This window comes from Elgaria multicarinata, chromosome 5 (assembly GCF_023053635.1).
Source record: "Elgaria multicarinata webbii isolate HBS135686 ecotype San Diego chromosome 5, rElgMul1.1.pri, whole genome shotgun sequence".
NCBI classification, from domain to species: Eukaryota; Metazoa; Chordata; class Lepidosauria; order Squamata; family Anguidae; genus Elgaria; species Elgaria multicarinata.
Window position 1 is genome coordinate 136,949,980 of NC_086175.1, and position 27,958 is coordinate 136,977,937.

Genomic DNA, 27,958 nt, shown 5'->3' on the forward strand with positions numbered 1-27,958 from the left:
AAAGGATATGGCTCCAGCAGTTTTTAAAAAACAATAATTTTAAAACTTTGAACTTTTAAAAAAATCCTAAAAAAAAATAGATGAACAGATATGATTCAAACTTGGCACAGCTAAATCTCTCCTTAAGAGCTATCATGGTGCCAACGTTCAGCCCTTTATCTTTAAAAATAAAGTTTTTTAAAAATAATAATTTTAAATCCTCAAATTTTAAAAAATTCCTAAAAATCAATGAATAAACACATCTGTTTCAAATTTGGTGTGGCTAAAGCTCTACCTAAAACTTATTATGGTGCAAAGTTTCATCTCTTTATCATTAAAAATGACAATTTTAAAAATAATAATTTTAAAACCTCAATTTTTTAAAAATTCCTAAAAGACCAATGGATGAACGGATTTGTTTCAAATTTGGTATGATTAAAGTCCTACCTAAGAGCTATCATCATACCATGTTTCATGTCTTTATCTTTGAAAATGATGGAGTTATAAGCATTTTTGTTAATTCCCATTAGAGCTGCTCTTTGGCTGGGGAAGATTGGAAAAATCCGGATTTCTCTTTCCCCTCCCGGATTTGTCATCAAAAATCTGGGCAAATCCGGTCATATGGTCACCCTACAAATAAGCCGCTCAGCCTTGGGGTCTGGGTTGAATATCTGTCTCTACAGGTCAAGAAGGATGTGAGGTCATCCTATCCTACAGCCGGGATGGGCAGAAGGTAGTCTGAGATCGATTGGTAGATCTCTGGGTGATGTGCAGTAGATCAGCAAGGGTTTCTGAATTGCTGTTGCTTTAACAATAGCTACAACAAAACAACCCTTTCCGCCACCTTCCCACCTCTTTCCAAATTACACAGCTGAAATGAAGACAGCTTGGGGCAACCAGGCATGGGGGTTTGTGCAGGAGGGCTGTGAGCTCAGCTCAGTTCTGGTACCTCAAAATCAATTCCTGGGTGCAGGTGCTGCTCAGAGGCAGCCTCTCCTTAAGTCCTGCGACTGTGTCTTCTGCACCAGGCTCTAGTTGGTGGATCTGGGCTTCTAGTAAAAGAGTAGACCTCCCCCCTGCCCCGCTCCACACTCAAGCTTGTGGTCTGCTCTCCCCTGATCTATAGTGTTGGCCAAATTCAGCCTGATCCAACTAAGGCTGCAGTACTAAGGCCACGTCCCTGGAAGTAGGCCCCACTGCACACACTGGGACTTACTTCCAAGTAAACATGCGTGGGATTGCATTGTGCATCTGTGGTCTCCTCCAGAACGTAAGACTGTCAGCAAATGCAGGCTTCGGGGCTTCAGTGTCCAGCCTGATTCCGCCTGGCCCCCCTTCCTCCTGCTCCTACTTTTCTCAACATCCAGCTTAAAGAGACCTTCTGGTGAACTTGAAAGGTTGCTCACTATTTTGTGACATTTCGGTTGGTCCTAATCGAAACATTGCCCAAGCGTGGTTTTGGGAGTTTCTCTTAGAGATGAAGACAGCTTCCATTGCTTTGTTTGTTTGTCGGACAAAATAGTTTTGTTCTGCAAACTCATCCAGCCCTGGTTCTGCATAAAGGGGGCAAGGGAGCCCACAGTGGGCCCCTGGCTTCTTATCGCCTTCGGACTGATGTGTGATGCCAATGTACAGGGATGCCTTCCCCTTTGAGAAGATCGGTTGTGGGCACAGCCTGAGATGGAAGCAGGCCAAATGTCAGATCATAAAGACGATTCCCCCTGAGCACACTCACATTTCAAGAAGCAGTAGAACTGAGAGAACTGGGAATAAAAATATGCCCCCATCACTAATTGCAGTGGCCACGGTTCAGTGGCAGAGCTCCTGCTTTTTCTGCAGAAGGTCCCACGTTCAGTCGCCAGCATCTCCAGGATGGAGAGCCACGGCTGCCAGTCCACGGCAACAATCCTGGGCTATGTGGACCAGGCGCATGGGTGCCGAGGGGGGGGGGGCTGGCTTTTCCCCACCACTTCCCAGTTCCATCTGTGACCAAAGCAACCGGTTATTTGATACTATTATTTCATAGTTCTGGTTCCGCTGCATACAAAAATATCTGCTTGGAGTTCTACAGACCATGTCTCTGCTAATCTTACGCTTTATGTTTGCTGGAGTGGCATTTTTCTTGGTAAAGAGGCAGGGTACAAAATAAATACAATAAATAAATACATTTTTAATTGCTTAATCGTTCAATCAAACAGAGACCAATAGACAGTCATAGTTGCATCACAAATATGGAGGTCAGAACACAGAGCGAGAACTGAAACCAACCACAGACCTTGCACACCTAAAGCTCTTCTTATTCCTACGGGAATATTCTGCCCACATCTTCTACCGCAAGAGGACACATTTCCTTTATTTATCACTAGGACGTTCTTTCCCTTCCTTCCATCACATCCACTGATAATGGGCTCTGGGATCCCCTTGGCCACTCTTCAACTTCCCCCAGAGGAACTATTTCAGTTCTTCCAGTAATCAATGCATTAATAAAAAAATGTTCCATTTTCCTGACTTACATCAAATCAAGACCTAGCCACTTTCCCCTCCTTCATTTCAAGGACTATTTCTTTCCAACCTCGCCCCCCCCTCCCCGCCATCCAATTGCTGGACCACCAAACAGGTGGACCACCATCACCCTTGACCTTTCCAAAGCCCCAACTTTGGTCATCCGCTGCAGTTGTAACCGCAAGGCAAGGGACTGCTCCCTCGATAAGGCTTCTCCTGGCCTGGTGGACGGGGAAGCCCTAGTGCTCTACAAGCACCTTCCCCCCTTGGCTGAAAAGGCCAAGCACCCGCTGACGGATCTGCTGCAACTTCACCCCGTACACAAGTGGGTTCACCATGGGTGGCAGCAAGAGGTACAGGGTGGCTAGCAGGATGTGGATGTAGGGAGGCACGTTTCTGCCAATTCGGTGAGTCAGGAAGGTGAACAGGGCAGGCACGTAGAACACCAAGATGGTGCAAGTGTGGGCCGCGCATGTGCCGAGGGCCTTGGCCCGTGCATCCCGCGACGACAGCCGGAAGACCGCTCGGAGGATCATGGCGTAAGAGGTGGCAATGAGCCCCAGGTCTACCACCACCACCACGAGGGCCACGCAGATCCCGTAGGTCCGGTTGATGAAGGTGTCGGCACAGGCCAACTTGACCACCGCCATGTGCTCGCAGTAGGTGTGCTCGATGACCCTGTGAAAACAGTACGGCAGCCTTTTGATGAGTATGGGGCCAGGGATGACCATGAGCACTCCACGGGCAGCGGCCACCAAACCCATCTTGGCCACCACTGGGTTGCTGAGGATGGTGGCGTAGCGTAGCGGGTTGCAGATGGCCACGTAGCGGTCAAAGGCCATCGCCAGCAAGATGGCGGACTCCACGGTCGAGAAGGTGTGGATGAAGTACATCTGCACCAGGCAGGCCCCGAAGCCTATCTCCCGTGAGCCCGCCCACATGATGCTCAGCGCCTTGGGCAGGGTGGAGGTGCTGAGAATCAGGTCGTTCGTGGCCAGCATGGAGAGGAAGAGGAACATGGGCTTGTGCAGAGCCGGCTCCGTCCTGATGACGAAGAGAACGGCGCCGTTCCCCAGCACCGTCAGGACATACATGAAGCAGAGGGGGACGCCGATCCAGGCGTGAAAGGCTTCCAGCCCAGGGATGCCCACCAGGAGGAAGGAGACCTGGCCCAGGTCCGCCGTACCGTTGAGAGCCTCCATCAGGGCCCGTGTGGGGCTGGAGGGTGACTCATGCGGCGGCGGCTGCTGCTGCTGCTGCTGCTGCTGCTGCTGTGCCTCTGAGCCCTGGCTGGGAGGAAGGACCGGCCCTGCAAGGGAGGGAGAAGCGCACAGCAGTCGCAGAACGTCCCCCGCGCTGAAGAAGGCTTCCCTCCCCCACCCCCACCCGGTCCACGGCCCAAGCGCAGCTAGTTCACAGTGGCTGCTCAAACCAGGCCAGCCGCCTTGCGGATCCGGATGAGCCTGCATCTGCCTTCGGAGGCCCCTGAGCAGGGCTGCGCCTGCACTCTTCGCTTCGTAATGGCTCCTTGTCTCTTGCACTTTAAACTACACACATGGGGCACCCCTCGAGTGGGGGTTACCTTAGGGTGCTTTTCGTGTTGCCTTTGGTCATGGCTGCCCTTTGAAAACCCTCCATTTCCGGACATCTGTTGATTCCTCCTCCCCCCACCCCACCCCCTCTGAGCAGGTGACACTGCCCCCCTCCCCCCCCCCCCCCGGTGGCCTGGCCTTTATTTCTCTGCTCTGGCCTTCCAATCCCTCCCTTTGCCTCTTCAGCTTCACTACTCCCCACCCCCACTCGAAGGTCTCCTGCTCCCTCCAAAGACTCTGCTTGCCCCCCAGCCCACCCCACCCCACCCCACCCGGCTTCTTCTTAGGCCTGGACAAGCCACCTCTCTCCACGTCCTCCAATGCCATCCTTTCTGGGAAGCCTTTGGCTCAGCTGCCCCCCCCCCCCCCGTTGCCTCCTGCCTGTCACAGTGCCTCAGCAGCTGCACCTCCTTTCCCTGTAACGCCCACCTCCCCCCCCAGCCTCCACCTCCCTCCCCATCCTCTCTGCCTTCCCCCAGGGCACTTTTCAGATTGGAAGCGCCTCGGGGCAGGGAGCAGCCCTCCATAAAGTGACAAGCACATTGATAACAACAACAATGCACAACACAGTGCACGTGTTATTCCTCTTAAGCACGGACCTTTTTGGTCCGTGTTGAGCGTTTCCATTCCCGCCCTGTTGGACCGTACATCACTGCCGTGGCATGGCCGTGTTTCCTATCGATGAAGTCGTGGCTTCTGGTGACTGGCGGTAGGACTGTCACAACCCAGCTGAGTGCTCCCCCCCCCCCCCCCCGCTGCAAAAAGAAGCCAGAGCTGCTCTCCGTCCAAAGGCGGGAGCAGCCCATCGAAGAACCAAGACACGAACTGCAGGGAAAAGCAGCCCCGGTCCAGAAGCACGTGGCTGAGCCGTGGCATCAGGCTGCACAAGACATCATTGGCAGCAGCGCAAGCACCCTGCAGCAGAAAAGACCACGGGCCGCGCATCTGTTTGCAGCTGCTGCTGTGCCCCTGAAAGGAACAGTGTTGAAGCATAACAGTGCGCGGGACCCAGAGCCTTTGTGCCGCTGCGTGGAATCGCTTTGCAAAGACAGTTTGGATCCTTTCATCCAAACCCCCATATATGAACTTCAGACCCATGGTATTGTTTCCAAATAACAAACGGCAGGACTGTGAGGAATGGCGGAAGCACGGCCAGGCCACCGAGGGCTGCAGAAGCCACCTTCTGCTGCGCGGCAACCTTGGTCCCTCCAGCCCGGCCCTGTCAACACGGACAGGCAGCCCCGGCTCTCCCTCCCTCCCTCCCTCCTTCCCTCCCAGGGTCGCAGGCAGGAGTCTTCCCCAGCCTTACCTGAAGATGCTGCCGGGGGTCGAAAGGGGGGCCTCCTGCGTGCCAGGCGGTGGCTCTACCCACTGAGCTTCACAGCCCCTCTCCAAAGGGATCCAGTGGAGCTCGGGGAAGGTTGCCAGCAGGGCTTCTCCATCACGTCGCTCAGCAACGCGGTCCGGGCCACAGCCAGGGCAGGATCTGCACGACTGCTTTGTAACGCTTCAGAACGGCTTTGACAACCGTTCGGGCTCAGGACACACGCCGTAAACCGTTTTCAAAGTGCCACATGCTGCATGCTGTAGCTCTGGCCCAGGCCACAGCAGGATGGCCTTCTGAAAGGGAGGTCCGGGCAGCTGGAAGACAAAGGCAGCCGGCAGGAGAGGGGGAAACCCACGGAGGCGCCCGGCAGCCACGCAGCTCCGGCCTCGGCATGGGCTGCTGTGGCCGCCCGGGGTTGTGTGAGGCCTCATAAGAAGATGGCCCTGAGGACCACTGGGGCTGCTGCTGCTGCTGCTGTGCTGCTCCTTGGCTCCCCAAGCAGGAGGCGTCCCTGCGGGTGGGAGGGCGGCCAGTCCCAGGCGGGGGCGCAAGAGCTCCGGCGCAATCCGTCCTGCCTCCCGACACCCGTGCGGTTGCTTTTCGAGTGAGACGGACCAGCTGTGCGAGAGGGAAGGGATGCCTCTCCCGGGGGAGACAGCGCTGCAGGCTGTGCAGACGGCTTTTCTGGGTGCGCTCCGATTGACCGTCTGGGCAGGCTCAGCTCTTGAAGCTGCTGCCCCAAGAATGCCCTTTCTCAGTGTGGAATTGGGCCTCCCACAAAAAGCAGAGTGGGGAACCACTTTTGTCATTGGCTCAGAGGCAGTTTTTGAAGTGCAGATGTGCTCCCCCCCCCCGCTCTCCTCAAGGAGGGTCTGAAAATGCGGGCTGCGGTGTTGATCCATATCAACCAACCATTTCTAGCAGTTCTCCTCTCCCCAGGGAGCAGCTAAGGGGTCTCCGTTGCCCCTTCCAGACCAACCCACCCCAACTATGGAACGCTCTCCCCGACGAGGCTCGCCTGGCACCAAGAGCTGTGGGGACGTCCGTGCTTTAGAACCGTGCTCTTGTGGGGCATGCTGTCCCCCCACCGGCACGCTCCGAGCAATCCTGACCCCATAGAGTATTGGATGGAGCGAGGGGCGTGGCAGGAGCATGTTGAGGCTGGCCAGCAGGGTGTGAGCAGAGCGGGGAGGTTGTACTGGCAGCCGCGGTGCGTCAGAAGGGGAACCAAGCCCGGGTGTAGAAGACCAGGATGAGGACCGCCCCTCTCCCCCACCCCTCCGTGGGCACTGCAGGCACCGAAGGGCTTGAGCTGGGCCTGCTGGGAGGGGAGGCGCAGCATGGCCCTGAGGATCAGGCCTAGGACAGGCCAATGCCCAGCTTGACCAGGCCCCTGCCTTGACCAGGGGGATCAGCACCAAGCCAAACATGCTGTCCATGGTAGGGTCGGCATGGGCCAGTTTCGCCGCGGCCATGTGGTCATCATAGTGAGAATGGGCGATGACCCTGGAGCTGCAGAAGGGCAGCCTTTGCACCAGGAAGGGCCCTGGGCCCCATGATGGCCGCTTCGCAGAGCTGCAGCAGCAGCAGCCGCCTCCGGGCCATGGCCCCCCAGCAGCCAGTGAGGATGGAGCTCTGCCTCCGGGGCCAGCAGATGGCCAGGTAGCGGATCAGCGCCATGGCAACCAGCCCCCCCCCGACTCCATGGCTGACAAGAAGGGCACAGAGAACACCTGGGCCAGGTCCGTGGAGCGGGATGGCAGCTGCTGCTTCCGCTTGGCCTCGGCCTGCCCCTCGCCCCAGCAGGGCAATAATAGCCCAGAGCTTCCGGACAGGGTGGTGGCACGTGGGGTGGCCAGGAGTCCTAACTTCCCAGAGAGCAGTCCTCTATCTCGGAGAGCTGGCAGAGGACAGTCCTCTGTTTGAAGATGTCCTTTGCTGGATGGGCTGCCCAAGCCAAGCCAGGTTTAACGTCAAATGCTCATGAGAAGGGAGAGCGCTATACACATACATCTGCATATGCAAATGTTATGCAAATGGGGGGGGGGGCTTTCTTTTTGGCAATGTGTAAGCGACCACCCTGGCTGCAAGCATTAGCAGAGGAGTGTCTGGCAAGTGCTTTCAACACTCAGGATGCGACTCTGACCCATACCCTTCATCATCATCATCATCATCCTCATCATCATCCCTCCTTTCTCATTCGTAGCTGTTTTTCTAGACGCACATGATAGGCTTTGCCAGGTCATGCTGTCTTTTACTGATTTAGGAACTGAATGACAATTGAACATGTTTTAAGTATGACTACTTTCTGGATGTTGGTGTGGATGTATTTTGGCAGGGCCAATTTTTGAAGGTTTTCTGTATAGTTTTTTTTAAAAATGTGATGCAAGTGACTGATGTGACTAATGGAATAATTGTGACTTTTTCCTGTTGCCCTAGTTCTTTGACTTCCATAGCCATTGCTCTTCCTTTTCTAAAATATTTTTGTCATTAGGTATTGCTCTGTCTATGAGGTAAGTGTTGTTGTTGTTTTTGTCTACAACTGTTATGTCTGGTCGGTTGCAAGGTATTGTCTTGTCTGCATAGATTGTTCTTTTCCAATATATTGAATGTTCTGCATTTTCCAAGATTGTTTCGGGTGAGTATGTATAGTATACTACAGGGTGTTTGATGAGGTTGAATTTGATGGCCAGTTGTTGGCGAATCATTTTTGCAGCTGTATCGTGCCTGTCCGTATACTCCATTCCTGCCAGAATTTTACATCCTCCTGTTACATGGTCTACCGTTTCTTGACATTTCCCACATGAATCTCTTGTTACACTGACATCTTTTATGATGTATTTTTGGTAATTCTTGGTTGCTATAACTTGATCCTGTCTGGCTATTAGGAATCCTTCTGTTTCAGGAAATATCTTGCCCTTCCTGAGCCATTCATATGATTATTCGTATGTTTATTTGTGGTTTCTGTATTATGCCATAGAATCATAGAATAGCAGAGTTGGAAGGGGTCTACAAGGCTATCGAGTCCAACCCCCTGCTCAATGCAGGAATCCACCCTAAAGCATCCCTGACAGAGGGTTGTCCAGCTGCCTCTTGAATGCCTCTAGTGTGGGAGAGACAACAACCTCCCTAGGTAACTGATTCCATTGTCGTACTGCTCTAACAGTCAGGAAGTTTTTTCTGATGTCCAGCTGGAATCTGGCTTCCTTTAACTTGAGCCCGTTATTCCGTGTCCTGCACTCTGGGAGGATTGAGAAGAGATCCTGGCCCTCCTCTGTGTGACAAACTTTGAAGTATTTGAAGAGCGCTATCATGTCTCCCCTCAATCTTCTCTTCTCCAGGCTAAACATGCCCAGTTCTTTCAGTTTCTCTTCATAGGGCTTTGCTTCTAGACCCCTGATCATCCTGGTTGCCCTCCTCTGAACACCCTCATTACTCTGAATTCCCTCATTACTTCTGGTTTTTTAAACCCACAATTTCTAGTGGATAGTTGCGGGAGGCGCCCTGGATACTGACTGGCTTCTGTGAGCGGCCAATCACCAGCGTGCTATAAATTGATCGTATAGAGAAGCTCAAAGTCAAGAGCCCAGATCAACACAGCTGACAGGTGGAAAGGGGGACTTACTGGCTCTGTGTGTTGCTTGGTTAGATGTAAGCCTTGCTGTGAGTGCTGTGCTTGGTCCTGGGAAAAGGCCACGGAAGGGTGGTGCGCACGAAGGGAGCTTCTATGGGCCTAAGAAACGGCTGCCCTAGAATGCTCCCAAATTCTCTATTCTGACTGGCAGGAGATTAGGGGTGTGCACGGACCCCCCGCTCCGCTTCACTTGCAGATCCGCCATTTTTCGGACCGGGCCGCTCCGCCCCGCCCCCGCTCCGCCCACTTCCGCTCCGCTCCACTCGGAGCTCCAGATCCGGAGCGGAGCTCCGTTTCCCCCCCCCATAGGGTTGCATTGAAAGCTAAAAAAGTATACAACTTTTTTTTGGTTCAAGTTAGAAACCTCACGTTTGGCACCATGACACCTCATGGGCGTATACACACGCACGCCAAGTTTCAAGGCAATCCCATCATCCCCTGATTTTTGGCGAATTTTTGAAAATCGGGCACCCCATTCAGACCCCTTGGGATAGCTCCGTCAATTTGCATGTTAGAAACCTCAAACTCGGCACCATGATAGCTTATCCATGTGTCCGCATGGACGCCAAGTTTCAAGGCAATCCCATCATCCCCTGATTTTTGGGGAATTTTTGAAAATCGGGCACCCCATTCAGACCCCTTGGGATAGCTCCGTCAATTTGCATGTTAGAAACCTCAAACTCGGCACCAGGGCAGCTTATCCATGTGTCCACATGGACGCCCAGACTCAAGGCAGTCCCATCATCCCCTGATTTTTGGCGCGGCTTAACTCACCCCAAATTGTCCCATTCTACAACTATGTCAATTTGCATGTTAGAAACCTCAAAGTTGGCACCATGATAGCTTATCCACGTGTCCGCATGGACGCCATGTTTCAAGGCAATCCCATCATCCCCTGATTTTTGGGGAATTTTTGAAAATCGGGCACCCCATTCAGACCCCTTGGGATAGCTCCGTCAATTTGCATGTTAGAAACCTCAAACTCGGCACCAGGGCAGCTTATCCATGTGTCCACATGGACGCCCAGACTCAAGGCAGTCCCATCATCCCCTGATTTTTGGCGCGGCTTAACTCACCCCAAATTGTCCCATTCTACAACTACGTCAATTTGCATGTTAGAAACCTCAAAGTTGGCACCATGATAGCTTATCCACGTGTCCACATGGACGCCAAGTTTCAAGGCAATCCCATCATCCCCTGATTTTGGGGGAAATTTTGAAAATCGGGCACCCCATTCAGACCCCTTGGGATAGCTCCGTTAATTTGCATGTTAGAAACCTCAAACTCAGCACCAGGACAGCTTATCCATGTGTCCACATGGACGCCCACACTCAAGGCAATCCCATCATCCCCTGATTTTTGGCGCGGCTTAAACTTTTTAACTCACCCCAAATCAAGTCCTATTCTACAACTACGTCAATTTGCACGTTAGAAACCTATCCCTTGGTCCCATGACAGCTTACCCATGTGTCCCCATGGACACCAAGTTTCAAGGCAATCCCATCATCCCCTGCTTGTCCTGCTTCTGTTTTGGAGCAGTCAGCCAAGGAGTTGCCCGTTTGATTTTCACAGGAGGAGAGGCAGCCTGCTTACTGGTGCCAGCCTGAGCCTTGCTGCTTTCAGCACGCCTGCTCCCTCTTTTCATGATGACTAATAAAATATTAATACTACTAATAATATGTATAAGGTACTACTAAGAATATGTATAAGAAGAATATAATATGTTTAAATGTAGGGAAATGGGACAAGAAGTGTGTATGCTGTATAAGAAGAATAAAATATTATACTACTAATAATATGTATGAGAATATACTAATATATATACTACTAAGAATATCTAAAAGAATATAATAATATGTTTAAGAATATTACTAATAAATGTAGGGAAATGGGACAAGAAGTGTGTGTATGCTTTCCCCAAAATGCTCAATCTGTGGCTGCCTGTTGCACTTCACAAAAGCAGCACACTCAGTCCAAGTTACATAGAGAAGAAAAAGAGAATAATTTTTTTTTGGTATTTTTTGGTATTTTTTGGTATATAGAAGATAGAAGGAAACACAATCAGGATTTAAGAGAGGGGAGGGGGGGAAAGAACCAACCAAACACTACTACTAATATGTATAAGAAGAATAAAATATTAATACTACTAATAATATGTATGAGAATACTACTAAGACTATGTAAAAGAATATAATAAAATATGTTTAAGAATATTACTAATAAATGTAAGGAAATGGGACAAGAAGTGTGTGTATGCTTTCAAAAGAAAGCTTTCACAAAAGCAGAACAGTCGGGGGGGGGGCAACCAACACAACCCACCAAACACACACTCCAAAATTTAAAAATAAAGTTTATATTAAATCAAAGTAAGGGAAAAACACAGGGCAAACTAAGCTATAAGTCAGAAAGAAGCAAACAAACACACACACACACGCCAAACTAAATCTATCCTAATCTATCTCCAAAGTCCAAAGCAGGAGCACTAACTAACTAAGTGTTCCCTCCATGAACGCCAACCCACAAAGAGACACAAAACAGAAAGTTCTCAGGGTGGGTCTGCCTTAGTCCCCCCTCCAACGCTGGGATTGGAGGATGATGCTTTCTGAGGAGATCAATTCTCATCAGGATTGGGAGTTGAATGTGCCTGTCATCACTTCCAAAAAAAAAAAAAAAAACCCCAAACCCCGATTTTTTAAAAAATATTGCACGTGAACCACAGGACGCAGAAAGTTGAGAGTAGTCTCAAAATGACCCCCATCCACGACTCTCTGTGCACAAGAATTTTCAGAACGATAGCTTAAACCCCACCCCCAGTTATCCCCGATTCTTTCCCTCAATGCAATCCTATGGGCGAAAAGCCGAAAACGCCGTTTGAGCCGCGCGGTTGACCCGATTTTCAAAAAAATATAGCACGCGACCTGCACGATGCAGAGAGGTGAGAGTGGTCTCAAAATGACCCCCATCCACGACTCTCTGAGCACAAGAATTTCCAGAACAATAGCTTCAAAAAGAACGTAGTTATCCATGATTATTTGCCGCAATGCAATCCTATGGCAAAATGTTTTCAAGATGGCGACCGGAGCGCTCCGCCTGAACTAGGAGCTCCGAAAAATGGTCGCTTCTCTTCGCCTTGCTTCTAGGGGTCCGCGGTCCGCTCCTACTCCGCCTCTGGGTAAGGCGGAGCAGGCCAATCCGCTACTGCTTCTACACTCCTAATCGGAGCGGATCACACCCCTACAGGAGATCCATCTTTCCCATCACCTGCCACCAGAGCTGTTTACCTAGCGGTGCCACACCAGGCATTGAACCCAGGGCTTTTTGCATACAGCCCATGTGCTCCAGCACTGAGTATGACCTCTTCCTAAGAAGACCCGACGGGACGTCCATATAAAATGATGCATGTTGTGGAGAAAGAGGCTAGAGAGGACGCACTTTCCTCTCATAACCTTGGAGTCTCCCAATGGGATGAATGGGCAGTGGGGCAGGTCAAAGGGAGTCCTTCTTCACACGACACAACAAACAACTTTAAAACTTCACTGGCCCAAGACAGGGGGACGTGGTGGGCACTAGCTTGGATGGCTTTAAAGTATTTGGACGTATGGGTGGGGGGCAAGCAAAGCCTTTGAGGTGACAGGGAAATCTGAAAAAGTCCCATTGTTCCTGTCTCAGGTGAAAAGTACACAAGCACCCCGGAAATCCTGAATTAATAATTTGAGAAAAGCCAAACGAGACGCGATTCAAGGCTGCCTTGAACTCTGCACGCGCCCACTGGCTCCCTCTCTGCCACGGTCACTTGTTGCTTCCCCTAAAACATATCTGAAAGCCTTGAATTTATGAACCAGGCTTTGTATCGCACGGACAGAAAGGCGCAATGCTTCCCTTTGTCCAACCACCTCAGGACTCCTGACTGGGCACTTTGCGAGAGCAGCAGGGCTCCGGGACTTTCCAGCTGCCCTTGGGGGGGGGGGGGGGCGGTGCTTCTCAGGAACAAGAAGTCACATTGTACTGGTCACAGTTGCCAAAATATTGAGCATTGTTTAGTGTAGAATCGTTTCATTTATGGAAAAAGTGATGGGACTTGTGATCAGTCACGGGAGGGAGGAGGGAAAGTATGATTTCATCAGAGCAACTTTGAAAGTATAAAAGTATGCTGTGTGTGGGTAATGGGCAGGGAGTTCAGCCTTTGGCTTGCTGGAGGTGAGCTTCTCTCCTCCACGTGTAGTTCTGAATAAAAAGCCTTTGAATCTGGGCCTGCCTGGACTCTGTTCCATTCCCTACTGGATCAGGGTATTTCCCTAACAGAGGGCTGCCTGATGCAACTGTGGCCACATCCCTCTGGACAATGTTTGTGGCTGGGAGGGAAACAACCAGGCAGGGTCATTGCTCCATCTCACCCCCTGCCACCCCCCCACCCCACCCCACCCCGCTTGTGGGCTTTCTGGCTGCATCTGACTGGTCACTCTGGGAAACTCAGTGCTGGACTTTGGATGGACATGCTTTGTCTGACGCCACAGGGCTCCTTCCACTCCATGGCCAGCTCATGGCTCAGAAACGACCCACCTGGCGAGAAGGGCCTCCCCTTACCAGCCCCTCCCACCCCACCTCAATCCTTTCATCCTTCATGAATGTCTGGAAGGGGGTGTGGTTAGGAAGGCTGAGAAGGAGAACTTGGCCAAGCAGCACTTCATGCATCAATGTTGGGAGTCAGATGGTCATTCCTTCGTGACTGCCTTCTCATTGACCGATTCCCATGAAAAAGACTTCGTGGCAAAGCCCATGAATAACAATGGTTTTCAGTATAATTCAAAGTCAGGACTTAATTTATGTCCATAAACCTTTTTCTTTTACGATGTAGGCTATCTTCTATATCAATGTACTAACATATATATATATATAATGTCGAGTATAATTCAACAAACACAATTAATTGCAAATCGGCATAAAATGAAATACAACCCCCCCCCCAAAAGTCTCTGTAGAACTTTATAAACAGCTGCAGGCCAAAGTACAGTGATATGCCAGAAAACACATCATGAAGGGATTAAGAGACACCCAGAGTTAAAAGTAACCCAGTCAAAGTTTAGTTACTGCACTGAAAGGAAGTCTCTATCTGTTAAATTTAACAAAATAACATTTAAACACCTCTGTATACCTTAAGTTAAACCTTTGTGTCAGATTTGATTTTTCTCCATGAACTGTGCTCACGGAGAATCACCTAGTTTATTATACTTTTAAATTTGAACCACTGGTCCAAGTCAAAGGACAGCGGGAGAGCGGGTAAATTGTTCCCAGCGTTGCTTCCTGCTCCTCACTGAAGGGGAAACGGCCCATGAACCCTTTCCCTCTTTTTAGATGCTTTCATTTTGATCAATTTTTAGCAGAGGGGAATCCAGCGCTCAGCACCGCTGCCCAGCTTGTGCGAAGGCCTGGGCCAGCCGTTCCCGAATTGGCTTGGTTTTCACGGCGTAGATGACTGGGTTTAGTGCGGGTGGGAGCAGCTGGTAGACGTTGGCCAAGAGGATGAGAACATACTGAGGGATGCCACGGCCAAAGCGGTGGGCGAAGAATGAGAAAAATGCCGGCGTGTAAAACAGGAGTATCACACAGAGGTGGGAGCCACAGGTGCCCAGCGCCTTGAGCCGGGCATTCCTGGAGGGCAGCCTGAAGACGGCCCGGAGGATGAGAGCGTAGGAGGCCGTGATGAGCATCACGTCTACGCCTGGACACAGAAGGGTGGTGGCGAAGCCGTACCAGACGTTGACGGTGATGTCTGCACAGGCCATGCGGGCAATGCCCATGTGCTCGCAGTAGGAGTGGGGCATCACCCTCTGCCCACAGTACGGCAGCCTCCTGAGGAGGAAAACAACCGGGACCATCACGCAGAAGCTGCGGGCGAGAGCGGCCACACCAGTCTTCGCGATGGCAGCAGGCGTCAGGATCACCGTGTAGCGCAGCGGGCAGCAGATGGCGACATACCGATCGAAGGCCATGGCCAGCAGGATCGTCGACTCCGTGATGAAGCTTGTGTGAGTGGTGAACATCTGGGCGAGGCAGGCCCCAAAGGAGATCTCCTGGGAATGGGGCGAGAGGAGGATGCTCAGGGTTTGGGGCACGGTGGAGGAGGACAAGGCCAGGTCAGCCACCGCCAGCATGGCCAAGAAGAAGTACATGGGCTGGTGGAGGCTGCGCACCGTTGCAATCAGGAAGAGCAGGAAGAAGTTGCCCAGAAGAGCCGCGACGTACATCAGGCAGAAGGAGACGGCGATCCAGCTGTGGTACCCCTCCAGGCCTGGGATGCCAACGAGGATGAAGGAAGCCGGGTGGAAGCTGGTCTGATTGGAGGAGTCTTTGCCATCCTGAAGCATTGCATGGAGATCCACGTTCCAGGAATACAACGAGCTGCTGCTGTGGAACTGGAAATGGGGTGGGGGAGGGAGGGAGGGAGGGAGGTCAACAGGTGGCAAAATGGGAAGCGTAGCCACAGCCTGTGCCGCCCCTGTCTCCGCCTGACATTCCAGGCTGACTTTGGCTCATTTGTTCAGTTTTAGCAGTTAAATGGTAAATGAAGAGCCAGTGATGGATTTGTGCGTTTAAATAATATTGTTGATGTTGCTGTCGCTGCTGTTCTATGGATGTATATTCGGAAGCGTTTCTGTAAGCCCTGGCGAGGGGGAGCATGGGCTATACGGCCGACAAATCAATAAAATGGGTGAAGGAGGGCTGGCCAAGAAGGTTCCCTTTGAATGCAATTCAATGTAAATAAGTGTCGAGCAATGTATACGGGGGTCGGGGGTGGGGGTGGGATCCAGTATTCTCTTATATGCTGATGGGGTTGAACTGGCATAGACTGGCCAGGAACGGGATCCTGGGGTTGAGCTGGTAGATCGATGATGGCATCGGCCCTGTGTCTGGTTGCTGCGAGAAAAGGCAAATTTCAGGGTGAGGATCATTAGGAAAGGGAGCGAAAATTATTATTATTATTATTATTATTATTATTATTATTATTATTATTATTAATTTATTTATATAGCACCATCAATGTACATGGTGCTGTACAGATTACACAGTAAATAGCAAGATCCTGCCGCATAGGCTTACAATCTAATAAAGTTGTAGTAAACAATAAGGAGGGAAAGAGAATGCAAACAGGCACAGGGAAGTGTAAACAGGCACCAGGTAGGGTGAGGCTAACAGTATAGGGTCAGAACAAACTCAATATTTAAAAGCTATAGGGAAAAGAAAAGTTTTTAGCTGAGTTTTAAAAGCTGTGATTGAGTTTGTAGTTATCAAGTGTTCTGGAAGAGCGTTCCAGGCTTAAAGGGCAGCAGAAGAAAAAGGACGAAGCCGAGTAAGGGAAGTGGAGGTCCTTGGGCAGGTGAGAAACATGGCATCAGAGGAGCGGAGAGCACGAGCGGGGCAATAGTGTGAGATGAGAGAGGAGAGATAGGCAGGAGCTAGACCGTGAAAAGCTTTAAAGGTCAACAGGAGAAGTTTATATTGGATTCTGGAGTGAATTGGAAGCCAATGAAGAGATTTCAGAAGTGGAGTGACCTGGTCAGAGCGGCGGGCCAAGAAGATGATCTTAGCGGCAGAGTGGTGGACAGAGACCAGCGGACTGATGTGAGACGAAGGAAGGTCAGAGAGAAGAAGGTTGCAGTAGTCCAACCGCCCATCTCATAACAGAAGTCTGTGGTGCAGCCACAGTTAAAAGCGATGTTGCACAGCTCGAAAAGGTGCAGACAAGGGCAACCGACATGAGCGAGGGGCTGGAGCATCTCTCTTACAAGAGCAGGTTACAATGTCTGGGACCGTTTAGCTTAGAAAAAGGGTGGGCAAAGGGACATGAGAGAGAGAGGTGTTTCAATGCATGATGTGGAGATAGATTCCATACCGCTGATGGAGCTGAGCTACTTGGGGTTATATAAACACCAGGGGCATGAAAAACGGGACTTCCTTAATTCCACCCATTGCTGCTGCAGTGCCTGCGAACTATCCCTCTCCTCTGAATCTGACAAGTGTTAAGAAGACTTGAGAAATTTTGCCTGATCGTCTCCTTGGCTCGTCCCAGAGCCCAGTCCCAGAACGCGGACCTTGCGCTTGCAGACTTCGGGTCTTCAGGTGACTGCCCAGGGAGGGATGCCTCGGTGCGGAAGGGACCGTTCCGTAAGCGCCCCAGGCCCCCCGCCCTGCCTCGGAATGACTCACCAGGGAGGGTCGGTGTCCTTGTCTTCGATGGCAGTGAGGAGCGTCTGCTTGGGAGGGGAGAGGAACCAGCGCTGCCGGGAGGGAGGCAGGCAGGGAAGCTCTTTATCCTGCTTTTTTGGGGGAATCCCAGGAGTAGGTCTGCCTCTTCCGTCTCCAGCCACAAACCAGCAGGGACAGGCGAGAGCGGACCTGTCTTCAGCTCCCATCTCGTGGCTCTCGGCCTGCTGTGAGCTGTGCCAGGTGGCCAGCTGCCGTGTCACGGCGCTCTGCTTCATCAGACTCCTTCTGGGCCTCCTGGCACGGCAGGCCCAAGAGCCGCTCCCCTAGGTTCCACAAGATCCGCCCTGCAGGCAGCAGGAGATTCCTCGGAGCGTCCAGAGACAGAGGAAGGGAGCGGTGCTGCGCTCCTCTTCACTCCCCTTGGAAGAGGGCAGCTGTGCCGGGTGGACAGATCCTGTCCCACTGGGCTGGTGGCTGGCTGGCCGGCTGGCGGCCCCTCTGTGCGTCACTGGGGAGCTGGTAAGTTTAAATTACCAGGGCACCAGGGAGGAAGGGCCACTGGCCAACTCCTGGACCCATTCTGGATTAGGCAGCCCCGGCCCCGTTTCCCACTTCCCTATGTGCAAGACAACAGTCACCTTGCACCTTGCGGCCTGCCTTGTTGGCTCGGATACCGGGTCACGTCGGCTCGGAGGCTCCCTTTGCAGAGGTTGGCGCTCAGGCAGAGGTTCGCCTCACCTTGTTTCCCCAGGTGTTGCCCTCATTGCCTAGAATGGGAACATCAACAAACACCTATGATGTTGTGTTTTGGCAGTACTGGGTGACGTGGGCAAAAGCAGGAGAGAGTGAAGGCTGGCAATTTGCAGAGACATACGTCTGTGTGTGTGTGTGTGTGTGTGTGTGTGTGTGTGTGTGTGTGTGTGTGTGCTAGGTGCCTTTAGAATCTGAGATGTATTAAAAAGTGGGAAAGCATTTTTATAGAGTTTAATGAAATTTTATAGAATTTAATGAAAATGGCTGCATCATCGCCCCTTCAGAAGGGACGAAGCCTGCCAAATTTCAGACAGACAGGTGTGTGTGTGTGTGTGCAAGAAGAGGCAGCTGGACAACCATCTGTCAGGGATGCTTTAGGGTGGATTCCTGCATTGAGCAGGGGGTTGGACTCGATGGCCTTGTAGGCCCCTTCCAACTCTGCCATTCTATGATTCTATGATTCTAAGAGCATTAAAAACATGGTGTGGATATTTTAAAGGATGCCCCCGCCCCTTCACTCCACCCCACTGGTCTTGTGTTTCTGGCTGTGTGACTTCGGATGATTCCAGATGGGATGTTGATGGTGTGAAGAGCAGGAGCAGATCCAGGGGGGCTCTGGTCAGCAGCCCCCCCCCTCGGCGGTGTCAGCAGGTGCCCCACCGCCCCTTCCCTGGTGGGTCTCAGGGCTTCTTTGCAGGGAGGCCGAGAAGATGCCGTCCTCAGTGGGGAGTCAGTCGGCACGCCCAGTCCCTGCCTCCTTCAGGAGAGCCAGCTCTCGAAAGGAATCTCACCAAAAATGACCCTGGCCGCTGCCACCGCACATCTGGCTCCATTAACCCACTCCTGTCCAATGCCTGCCCCCCCGGGTATGAATTGTTAAGTGTTGGTGGATCAGGCAATGTTTCCCCAACCCATTTGGGAGCACGTGGGGAGACGCTTGCCTGATCTGGAGCGGCTCGCCACAAGAGCCCCCTCCCCAGACACTGCGGTGCTGGGGGGGAAAAGTAAATTTCTCTCAGGTGTCACTGAAAAGAACAGGAGCTGCACAAGAGGTCCAGCAGCCGTTGCAAAGGCCGGGGACAATGGCGACAGTTGTGCCCAAGGAACACAGCTGCCTATCTTCCGCTCGACCATTTGCGTCCAAATGTGTGGCCCAGTCTGGCCACATCTGCTTCCCTACCTACGGCTTGCTGCAAGACCGGCAGGATCCCTCTTTCCTTCATCTTGGTGCCCCAATTCTCTAGGCTGTCTTCCAGCCCTATATCAGCACCCTGCTGGCCCAAAGCAGCCCCACGTGGGGTGGCCAGCTAGCGCAGAGAGCAACGAGCAGGCCTCTGTGCCTGAGCAGAGCGCCAGAAGGGCTGCCGCGGCGGGACAGCCCCTCCTTCTACTGCCCTAGGAAAGGCACAGGTGCTCCGCTTTCTTCTGGGGTACCCGTCCCCTCGCTCTCTGTGCTCCTCAGTCGTTGACCTGTCTCTAGGTCAGTGGCTTCCCTCCACATGCTCCCTGCATCTCACATCTGGAGCTGCACACTCCCTGCACAGAGGCCCTGGCGCTTTGATGCTGTGCGCTGCTGCACCTGTTGGGTGCTTCCCCAAGAAAGCCTCCTTGGCAAGAGCCCTGGGCTGGTCGCCAGGGGTTTTGCTCTCCCGCACCCCACTTCCCCTCCTATAAGCTGCAGCACAAAGAACTCACCCACCTGCCAGAAACTGGGCAGCCTCTCCAATGGGGAAGGAAGCCCCCCACCCCCACCCCCACCCCAGCTAGCAGGGCATGGACAGAGATGGCCCCAGGTATTAGGACAAGGAGGCCGCTGCTCCAGCTGCCATCCCCCTGCTGCCCAGACAGAAGCCCTGCCAAGGCCTCTCTCTGCCTTTATAGTCTTTTTGTTCCCTTTGGGGGGAGGCCCCCTGGGCACCCCAAATGCTCCAATCCCTCCAATGGAATTGCAAGGCATCAAAGTTGTAAAAAGCCACCTCTGTCTTAGTGAGTATTGATGCTGTGCCCAGCTGTGGCTGTTGCCACTGGTACGGAGCGTCCGCATGGGGTCCAGATGGAAGCTTTCCTGACTCTGTCTTTCAGCCACGCGCACTGTGAGCCAGGCCACACGCAATGCAGCAGCTGCACCGTGTCGTTCATGCCTCCGAAAATGACCAGCCTTCAGCCAGAGACCCAAACCATTCAGCACCTCTTTAAAAACAGTTTTGTGATCCTATTTATTCTTTCATCCGTCCTGAATCTCGCACTACTCAGCTTTGGCGGAAGCCTCCAGATAGTGGCACTACGAAGGCGGCCGTCTCCCTCCTGCCCCCGTTCTCCGCACCAGGCCTCATGTCCTGCACCTCCATCAGGTCCCCACGGAATCCCTTCTCCTGATGGTGCAATGCTGGTTAACTATCGGCCTGCCCTCGAGGGGCAGCCGGCTGGGCCACCCTGTGAAGACGCCCCGTCGCTTGGGAGTCCAGCGGAAGAGCAGGGTGGGTGGCGAAGGGTCCCCGGGTGACAGGACAGGCTCCCCCCTGCCCCCGTGGGAGAGAGGCTTCCAGTGAAGCGGACAGGACTGGGCAACAGAGGCCAGTAGGGTCGCTGCCCACAGCACTTTGGTGCGCTTGTGCTGATTATGGCTGGAACGGACAACCTACATGCTGCTGGTCTTCAAGAGAGCCAGGCTGCGCAACCAGAAATAATGCACACGCGACGCTGATGCACGGCGAGTGAGGTCAAGGGAAGCACAAGGTGCCCACAGGCAAGGAATACCCCCACAAAGCCACCTGGAACAGCTTGAACAAGGCAGTAAAACTTTATTCAACCCATGACACACAACACACAGTCTTTTAACCAACAACACAGAAAACAGTCCAGAGCCTGTACATGGGAAGAGCAACACCCAGAGCAGGGGCCAGGAGGCAAGAACAGCAGCGGGAGGAGAGGAATCCCGGACGACAAAGCCGCCGCTGGGATCATTCCAGGGCTGTTCCGCTCCGGCAGGCGCCTTCCCTCCGGACCCCATCAGGGCATGGAGGGGCAACGGCCGGCTGGCAGCCCCAGCGGCTCTCTTGTGTCAAGTGCGGAAACGGCGCCCCAGTTCTGGCGCCGGCTGGTGGCGGGCAGCAGCTGTCAGGCCAGCTTCGGAAACAGCGCCGGCTCCTTAAAGCTCAAGGCGAGGGCTCCTCCGGGGGGCTGGGGGTGGTCAGCCTCTGCCCCTCGTGGCCATGAGAGGAGTCATCGCGGCCACCTCCGCTGCAGGCACCGCTTGGGAGAGAGAACCGCCAGCAGCTGAAAGCGCCAGGGAAGACGCTGCGCCCTGGTCCTGCCCTACGGAAACCCCACCTGCCCCAAAACACCCCCTGGGGATGAGGACGGCTCAGCCGCCCCGGCTGCCGCTCTGCCACTCCAGAAACCGTAATATAAACAACTTGGGCGAGAACACAAGAAGCCTGAGTGTGCCCACATGAAACCTTTCTGGATCTACCCTTATAAAAACGATAATAATAATCATAATAATTACATGGAGAAAACACGTTTTTACAGAAGCCGTTCAGGACTGGGAGGGTTCTGCTGAGGACCAAACTAAGGGAGCGGCCACAGGCTGGGTCCTGCTCCCCCCTCACCATCCAGGAGCCCAAATCATGGGCTGGCGGGTCAGAATCGATGCTCACTTGTGGCTCTTCATGGTGCTACAGAGATGTAGAAGCTGAGTCTACAAGGGGAGAAAGGCAGCTTCAGTTAAGCAGCACAGCTCCTCCATAGGCGGGAACGCTGGGCCGGGCCATGAATGTAAGGAGGGCATCCGAGGATGGGTAGCAACATCCCACCTTTTCGTGCCCCCCGGCAGGGTCAGCTGCCAACCTCTGCAGTGGGCAGGCGTTGCTGGCCGCAGCTCAGGGCGGAAGCTCCCCCACCCTCTGAGCTGACTCCTCCAACTGCAAAAAGGCAGGGGACCAAGGCCTGATGGGGGGGGGCAGTTCTGCTCAGAACAGAGCTGCTGAGAGCCCCCCCTTCCTCTGGAAAGACACCCCTGCACAGCAGAGGACAGAGCGCTCGCATACAGACACCCCACACCTCCCTGCTGAGCAGATGAGGAGCGACCTGAAACGAGAAGTCCCAGCCGGCCCCCTTCAAGAGCCAAAGAAAGGTAGCTGGAAAAGGGGAGGGGGCGAGATGTCTAGGTCAAGAGGGAGCAAAGAAGCCCCACCCCAGGCGAGTCTTACCGACATCTTCTTGACGCTGCCCAGCGTGTCGGCGTTCAGGCACAGGAGGTCCCTCTTGGAGAGCTCGCTGGCTCTCAGCCGGATGCTCTGTGCGGAGGAGACCGGAAGGGCGTTACCCTGCAGCCTGAGCGGCTGGGCTCAGGGCAGACGGGGCCGGCAAAAAGGGACGTGCTCTAGTGAAAGCTGGCGGAGGGCAGACGGAGCGGGAAACCACGGGATTCAGCCGCTGTACGCTCCCCTGACCATAACATGTTCATTTTTGTAATTTACCTGAATAAATACAACTGATTTATACAGGGACGGGTGATGTCACCCTGGATCCCATAGACTCAGCCAGTCCATGTGCAAAACTCATGTGCAATTTTGCACATGTGCAGTCCATGTGCAAAACTCACGTGCAACCGTGGCAGCACCTGGTGCTGGGAAGCCACCGGCCCTGGACTGCCTCCGTCGCACGGACCCCGCACCCCCAGGGCGGCCGCAGACTTCTGCCTTACCTCCCCTTCGCCCACAGGAAGCGTGATGAAGATCTCATTGCTGTCTGCTAGAGGGCTGCCACGGGCAGAGATGCTGAACACACGCTCTTGCGCAGCAGGGGCCCGCAAGCCTGGAGTTTTGAAAATGCTGAAGGGAAGAAGGAGGGAAGAAGGAGGGAAGAAGGAGGGCACCCCCCGCCCCAAAGGGCCGCTGATCAGACTTTTCCCAAGGAGAACCAACCCTTGAAACACATCTGATGAAACAAGGGAACAGCCCTAGAGGCCAGCCAGCGGGGAGAATGGAAGAAGAACTATGCTGGAACGCACCAAGGGCCCATCTGGTCCAGCCCTCTGTCCACACAGTGGGGGAGGTGTTCTAGAGGCAGGTGTGTGGGTGTGTGTTCCTGACCCACAGGTCCTCAGAGCGAGGGCAGAAGGGAGACAGACTGAAACAGGGAATGCAGCAGTTCTCGTCTCTGGGAGCCATGCAGGGGTTACAGGCCCTCTGCCCACCCAATGAAGGCATGACGGGCAGGGCGAAGCGGTGTGGCTCACCTGGAGTCAAACTTGGGAGTCGCCGCAGGGGTGACGCCCCTGGTGGTGGTGCTCTGGGCGGCCTGGCTGACCGGGGTGGCAAAGTTCGCTTTGCTGGACCTGTCAAAAAGCAAGCGGGAAACGTCTCCATGGCCAGCTGACCACACGGCAGCAAAGGCATCAGGGGCAGCGGTCCACAGCCCCCCTTGACTAAATGCCCCAAGGCAGCCAAGCTGCACCGATGAAGGGGTGTGTGTGTGCTCTACACTGCAGCAGTAGGAAATCGGTGTCCACCCGACGTTCTGGGCTACAGCTCCCATCAGCCACAGCCTGAATGGCACACATCATGGAATATGGGAACTGTAGTCCAAAACACCTGGTCTCCTGCCCCTTCCCTACCTCATTACCTTTTATTGAAATGAGTAGACCTGGCTGAGGGAGGCCTGCTTCTCTTGGATGTTCGGGCCTTTTGGGCGGATGTCTTTGCCTGGAACACAGAAACAGAGGGTTGCGTGGTGCCTTCCTTGGCCTGCAGGCCAGCAGCATCGGTCCTTTTCAAGCAGAAAAGAGCCTGAGGCAGAGTTCTGGCCTGCAGTCAGGCGATCCCTGTTGCCTGTTACAAGATGGGGGATACTTGGCTCAGCAATACTACAAATGACAAGGATCTTGGAATTGTTGTAGATCACAAGCTGAATATGAGCCAACAGTGCGATATGGCTGCAAGAAAGGCAAATGCTATTTTGGGCTGCCTTAATAGAAGTATAGCTTCCAAATCGTGCGAGGTTCTTCTCTATTCAGCACTGGTTAGGCCTCATCTAGAGTATTGCGTCCAGTTCTGGGCTCCACAATTCAAGAAGGATGCAGACAAGCTGGAGCATGTTCAGAGGAGGGCAACCAGGATGATCAGGGGTCTGGAAATAAAGCCCTATGAAGAGAGACTGAAAGAACTGGGCATGTTTAGCCTGGAGAAGAGAAGATTGAGGGGAGGCATGATAGCACTCTTCAAATACTTAAAAGGTTGTCACCCAGAGGAGGGCCAGGATCTCTTCTCGATCCTCCCAGAGTGCAGGACACGGAATAACGGGCTCAAGTTAAAGGAAGCCAGATTCCAGCTGGACATCAGGAAAAACTTCCTGACTGTTAGAGCGGTACGACAATGGAACCAGTTACCTAGGGAGGTTGTGGGCTCTCCCACCCTAGAAGCCTTCAAGAGGCAGCTGTGCAACCCTCTGTCAGGGGTGCTTTAGGGTGGATTCCTGCATTGGGCAGGGGGTTGGACTCGATGGCCTTATGGGCCCCTTCCAACTCTACTATTCTATGATTCTACGTGCCGCTGGACTGTAGCCATTTCTGAAGGGAAAGCCAGCAGAAACATTTCTGCGTGCCCCCCACCTTGCCCCGGGACACGTGCACAAGGGGCTTCCTCCCCCCGGGGGGCATTTCTGTGCTCAAAGGACTACCCCAGTGCAAAGTCCAGATGTGTTCCTCCCCTGGGTCATGTCACACTCATTGCACGCCCAAGTACAGTGTGAACACTGCAGTCGGTTCATCCCGCACCGCAAATGCAGAGCTTGAGCCTGCGCGGGCTTCAGGGCGTGAGCAGCCTCGGAAGGCAGGCGTGTGGCCTGCAAGAAGGAAAGCCCCAGTCAGCCGAGCGGAACCCACGGAGCCTCACCTTCCTTGGTCTCTGGTTCAGAGCCTCCGGGTCGGGCTCCGGGGCTCCGGCAGCCTCGTTCTCCTGCCTGAACTTCTTGCCTGCGGGCGGCACCGGCGACCCCGTCTCTTCGCCAATGGTTTCGATGGTCTTTTTGACTTTCTTGGCTGGGAGCCATTCAAAAACACACACAGGATCAGCCACTACTCACGAGCGCCTTGCCGAAAGAGAGAACTCGCTCCCAGCTCAGCCCAGCCCACTGACCTCTCTTGACAGTTTTGAGCGGGGTGTGAATAGCCTCAGAGGCCAGCTTTTTTATTTCCAGGATGCCCACATCCATCTGCAAGCACAAGCAAAGACGAGACCAGGCACGCAAGTGAGAGAAAGGCAGCGTCACTAGGACCATCGGGGCAGGGCGGGTTTGCGCTGGGATCTGCCCCCCGAACCAGGAAGAGGCACCAACAATCAACGGGGCAGATTTACGGGGGATGAACAGATGCTACGTACCGAGGCGGCTTTCTCCAGAGCCTTCTCACTTCCTCCTAGAGCTGAAGGGATGAAAAGTGCCTTGATTAGAGCAGAACCAAAACATGCCGAGAGAGAGAAGAGGCAAAAGGAGGAGGGCGAGGAGGAGGTGAGTGGCCACAGAAACGCTTCTTTGGGCATAAAACACACTGCTTTAAGGTGGCCTCCTGCATGGAGCAGGGGGGTGGACTCGATGGCCTTAGAGGCCCCTTCCAGCTCTACTATTCTATGAAGTGACTTTAGAAGCCGTCAAAGGGGAGGCAGACTCTTTTGTCCCTCGCCCCGCCCCGCCCCGCGCCACATCCTATTTTGCTCACGTTTAAGAGCAAGCTTGGATCACACGATGGAGCTAACGTGTGCTGCAAGAACGTAAGACTTTCAAAGGAAGCATCTGACTCCAAGCGGCTTAGAAAGGTGCCACCAACTCTGGCAATTCCACCAAGAACAGCCACTAACTGGGCAGCTGTGGCAGGCATCGCCAGGTGAGCCCTCTGCCCCCCATTCATCCTCATCCTTCTGCTAACAAGCGTCAGAGCAAAGTACCAATGAAACTGAGCCAGTTCATCTCCCTCAGGGCCACAGGAAGGCGGAGAAGTTCCATGTTGTACATGTTGCTGATGTCCTTCTGGAGACTCTCACCAGCCTCGCTGACCTGCTCCAGGCGTGTTTCGGCTAAAAAGAAAACAGAATAGGGCAAGACTAAGCCTGGAGGTGACGGTCCCTCCCTCCTTCCCACGCGAGAGTTCAGGCGGAGGTCTGAATCCTTGGGGCTCTCTCTCTCTCTCTCTTGGATTCCACACGGAGAGACCCCACGCTGAACCTGACAATCTCTCGTGGCCTCCATATGTGAGGTTCAGGATCAAACCAAAGTCCAGCATGAGCTCCTGTGGGACAACAGTCAACGACGCATCACTTGCAAAGATTAAAATCCATTTAGATCGACATCTGGAAAAGACTGTTTTGCCTGCAAAAGGTCTCGGACTAGCAGTACAGCTAATCTGGCTGGGAGATTCTGCCCGAAATGCCGGAGAGCTGCTGCCAGTCAGCAGACCGCCCTGAGCTGGATGGAGGCCATAGCGAGACCTAAGGTTTATCCCTGGATCGTCCAGGGGTCAAACCTGTTCATCTAGGTGACACACAGGGGATCCAGTGCTCAGGCAGGGGCGAACCCTGGATGATCCCAGGATAAACTGGGGCCGGAGTTTGCACAAGACTCAAAAGTTATACGGCAATTAGAATAACACAGACTCACACCGCCGTGCTAGATCCCCTGCAACTCAGTATTCCCAGGGGCCAGTTCAGAGAAAACCTCTTCACCTCACCAGAATAAAACAGACGTTTGCTGGGAAAGAAACGTCTGGGCCAGACGGTGATGGGAGGCTGAGCCGACCCCCTCAGGTAGAGCACCTGGAAGCCCCAGCACAGCGGCTGAGGAGGCCTGATCCTGGACCCGGCAGTCGGGCCCCTCTGCCCAGCACAGGAGGCGGGCAAGAGACTCCCATGCCCTGCTGCCACCTGCCAATCACCCAGGTCAGGTGTGTGTGGGTTGCCTGAACAACTTCCACGTTATCCAGACTGATGGGGTACAAGACGCTCAACAGCTTTTATCTTCTGATGGTTAAAAGTCATCCTTAAGAGCTCAGGATTTGACTTCTCTGGTTTCTAGATTTGAAAGTAAGCCATTCTCCCTAACTGCCCGATAGCTGCCTTTTAGCTGACAGAGGTTGTTACCTTCCATGTCAAAGTCCTTTAGGAAAGCGTCCACTTTTTTGCTTTTAAGGGAATTCTTATTGGTGCCTTTCGTGGTTTTCTTCCTTGAAGGAGCCATGGTGAAGAGCCAAACCCTAGGGGAAAGCGGAGGAGAGAAGCCCATTGGAAGGGCCAGGGGCGTCTTGGCCACGAGCGGCCGACCCAAACCTTCAGAGTGGGAGAGAGGAAGGAGATGCATCCCCCACCCCCCTGCAGCGCCCTGGGTGACTTGAGGAGAGAGGGAGGGGTTGTGGGAGGGAAAAGGAGGAGCGTTTGCCTGCAGACACCTGGGGAGCATCCAGAAGGACAGCTCTGGGGGCCAACAAGGAGAAGGCCTTGCGCAGGAATTATGCCGCCCCCCTCCCCCTAACTTGCAAATGGATTCTCCGCAGGGTGGAAAGTGAGGGAAGAAGGGCTGGGAAAACTGGGGTCGTCTCCTGGAGGCCCCCTAAAATCCCACGGACGAAGCAGGGCAGCAGCGGCCCAGCCAAAGCTTCACCCGGACAACCCCACCCCGAGACACCAGCCAAGACACCAGCCGGCTTGGTCCAGAGCAAGAAGACACCCCCACCCACGTCCAGAGAGGGAGGGGGCAGGTCAGCCGCTCGCAGCAAAGGGTCTTGCCGTGGCGGCTGTTTAAGTGGGCCACAGGGGGCGACGCGGGCCTGAGCCCGGGGGTGGCCGGGCGGCTAACTGGACGGAGGGGGGGGGCATCGCGTGGCCCTGCAACTCCCATCAGCCCCAGCCAAGGGCGGGGGAGCATGGGAGCTGGGGTCCAAACACCTGCAGGGCCACAGGGGGCGACGCGGGCCTGAGC

The 27,958-nt window shown here is 53.6% G+C and overlaps 3 protein-coding genes across 3 annotated transcripts; all 3 read right to left on the reverse strand.

The window, feature by feature from the left end:
- Positions 1–1,576: 1,576 nt before the first annotated feature.
- LOC134399688 (olfactory receptor 52P1-like) lies at positions 1,577–3,683 on the reverse strand. The gene is made up of 2 exons (XM_063127773.1): positions 2,777–3,683; positions 1,577–1,626 (listed from the first exon to the last, which is right to left on the reverse strand). Exons 1-2 carry the CDS (start codon positions 3,681–3,683, stop codon positions 1,577–1,579), a joined length of 957 nt encoding a protein of 318 aa, XP_062983843.1.
- Positions 3,684–14,430: 10,747 nt separating this feature from the next.
- LOC134399690 (olfactory receptor 52B2-like) lies at positions 14,431–15,372 on the reverse strand. Its single transcript, XM_063127775.1, has one exon. It carries the CDS (start codon positions 15,277–15,279, stop codon positions 14,431–14,433), a length of 849 nt encoding a protein of 282 aa, XP_062983845.1. The 5' UTR covers positions 15,280–15,372.
- Positions 15,373–20,875: 5,503 nt separating this feature from the next.
- CDCA8 (cell division cycle associated 8) lies at positions 20,876–27,220 on the reverse strand. The gene is made up of 10 exons (XM_063127889.1): positions 27,124–27,220; positions 25,936–26,064; positions 25,375–25,415; positions 25,132–25,207; positions 24,889–25,034; positions 23,621–23,700; positions 23,235–23,333; positions 22,701–22,827; positions 22,204–22,290; positions 20,876–21,692 (listed from the first exon to the last, which is right to left on the reverse strand). The coding sequence occupies exons 1-10, from the start codon at positions 27,218–27,220 to the stop codon at positions 21,648–21,650; spliced, it is 927 nt and encodes a 308-aa protein (XP_062983959.1). The 3' UTR covers positions 20,876–21,647.
- Between the last annotated feature and the right edge of the window lie 738 nt (positions 27,221–27,958).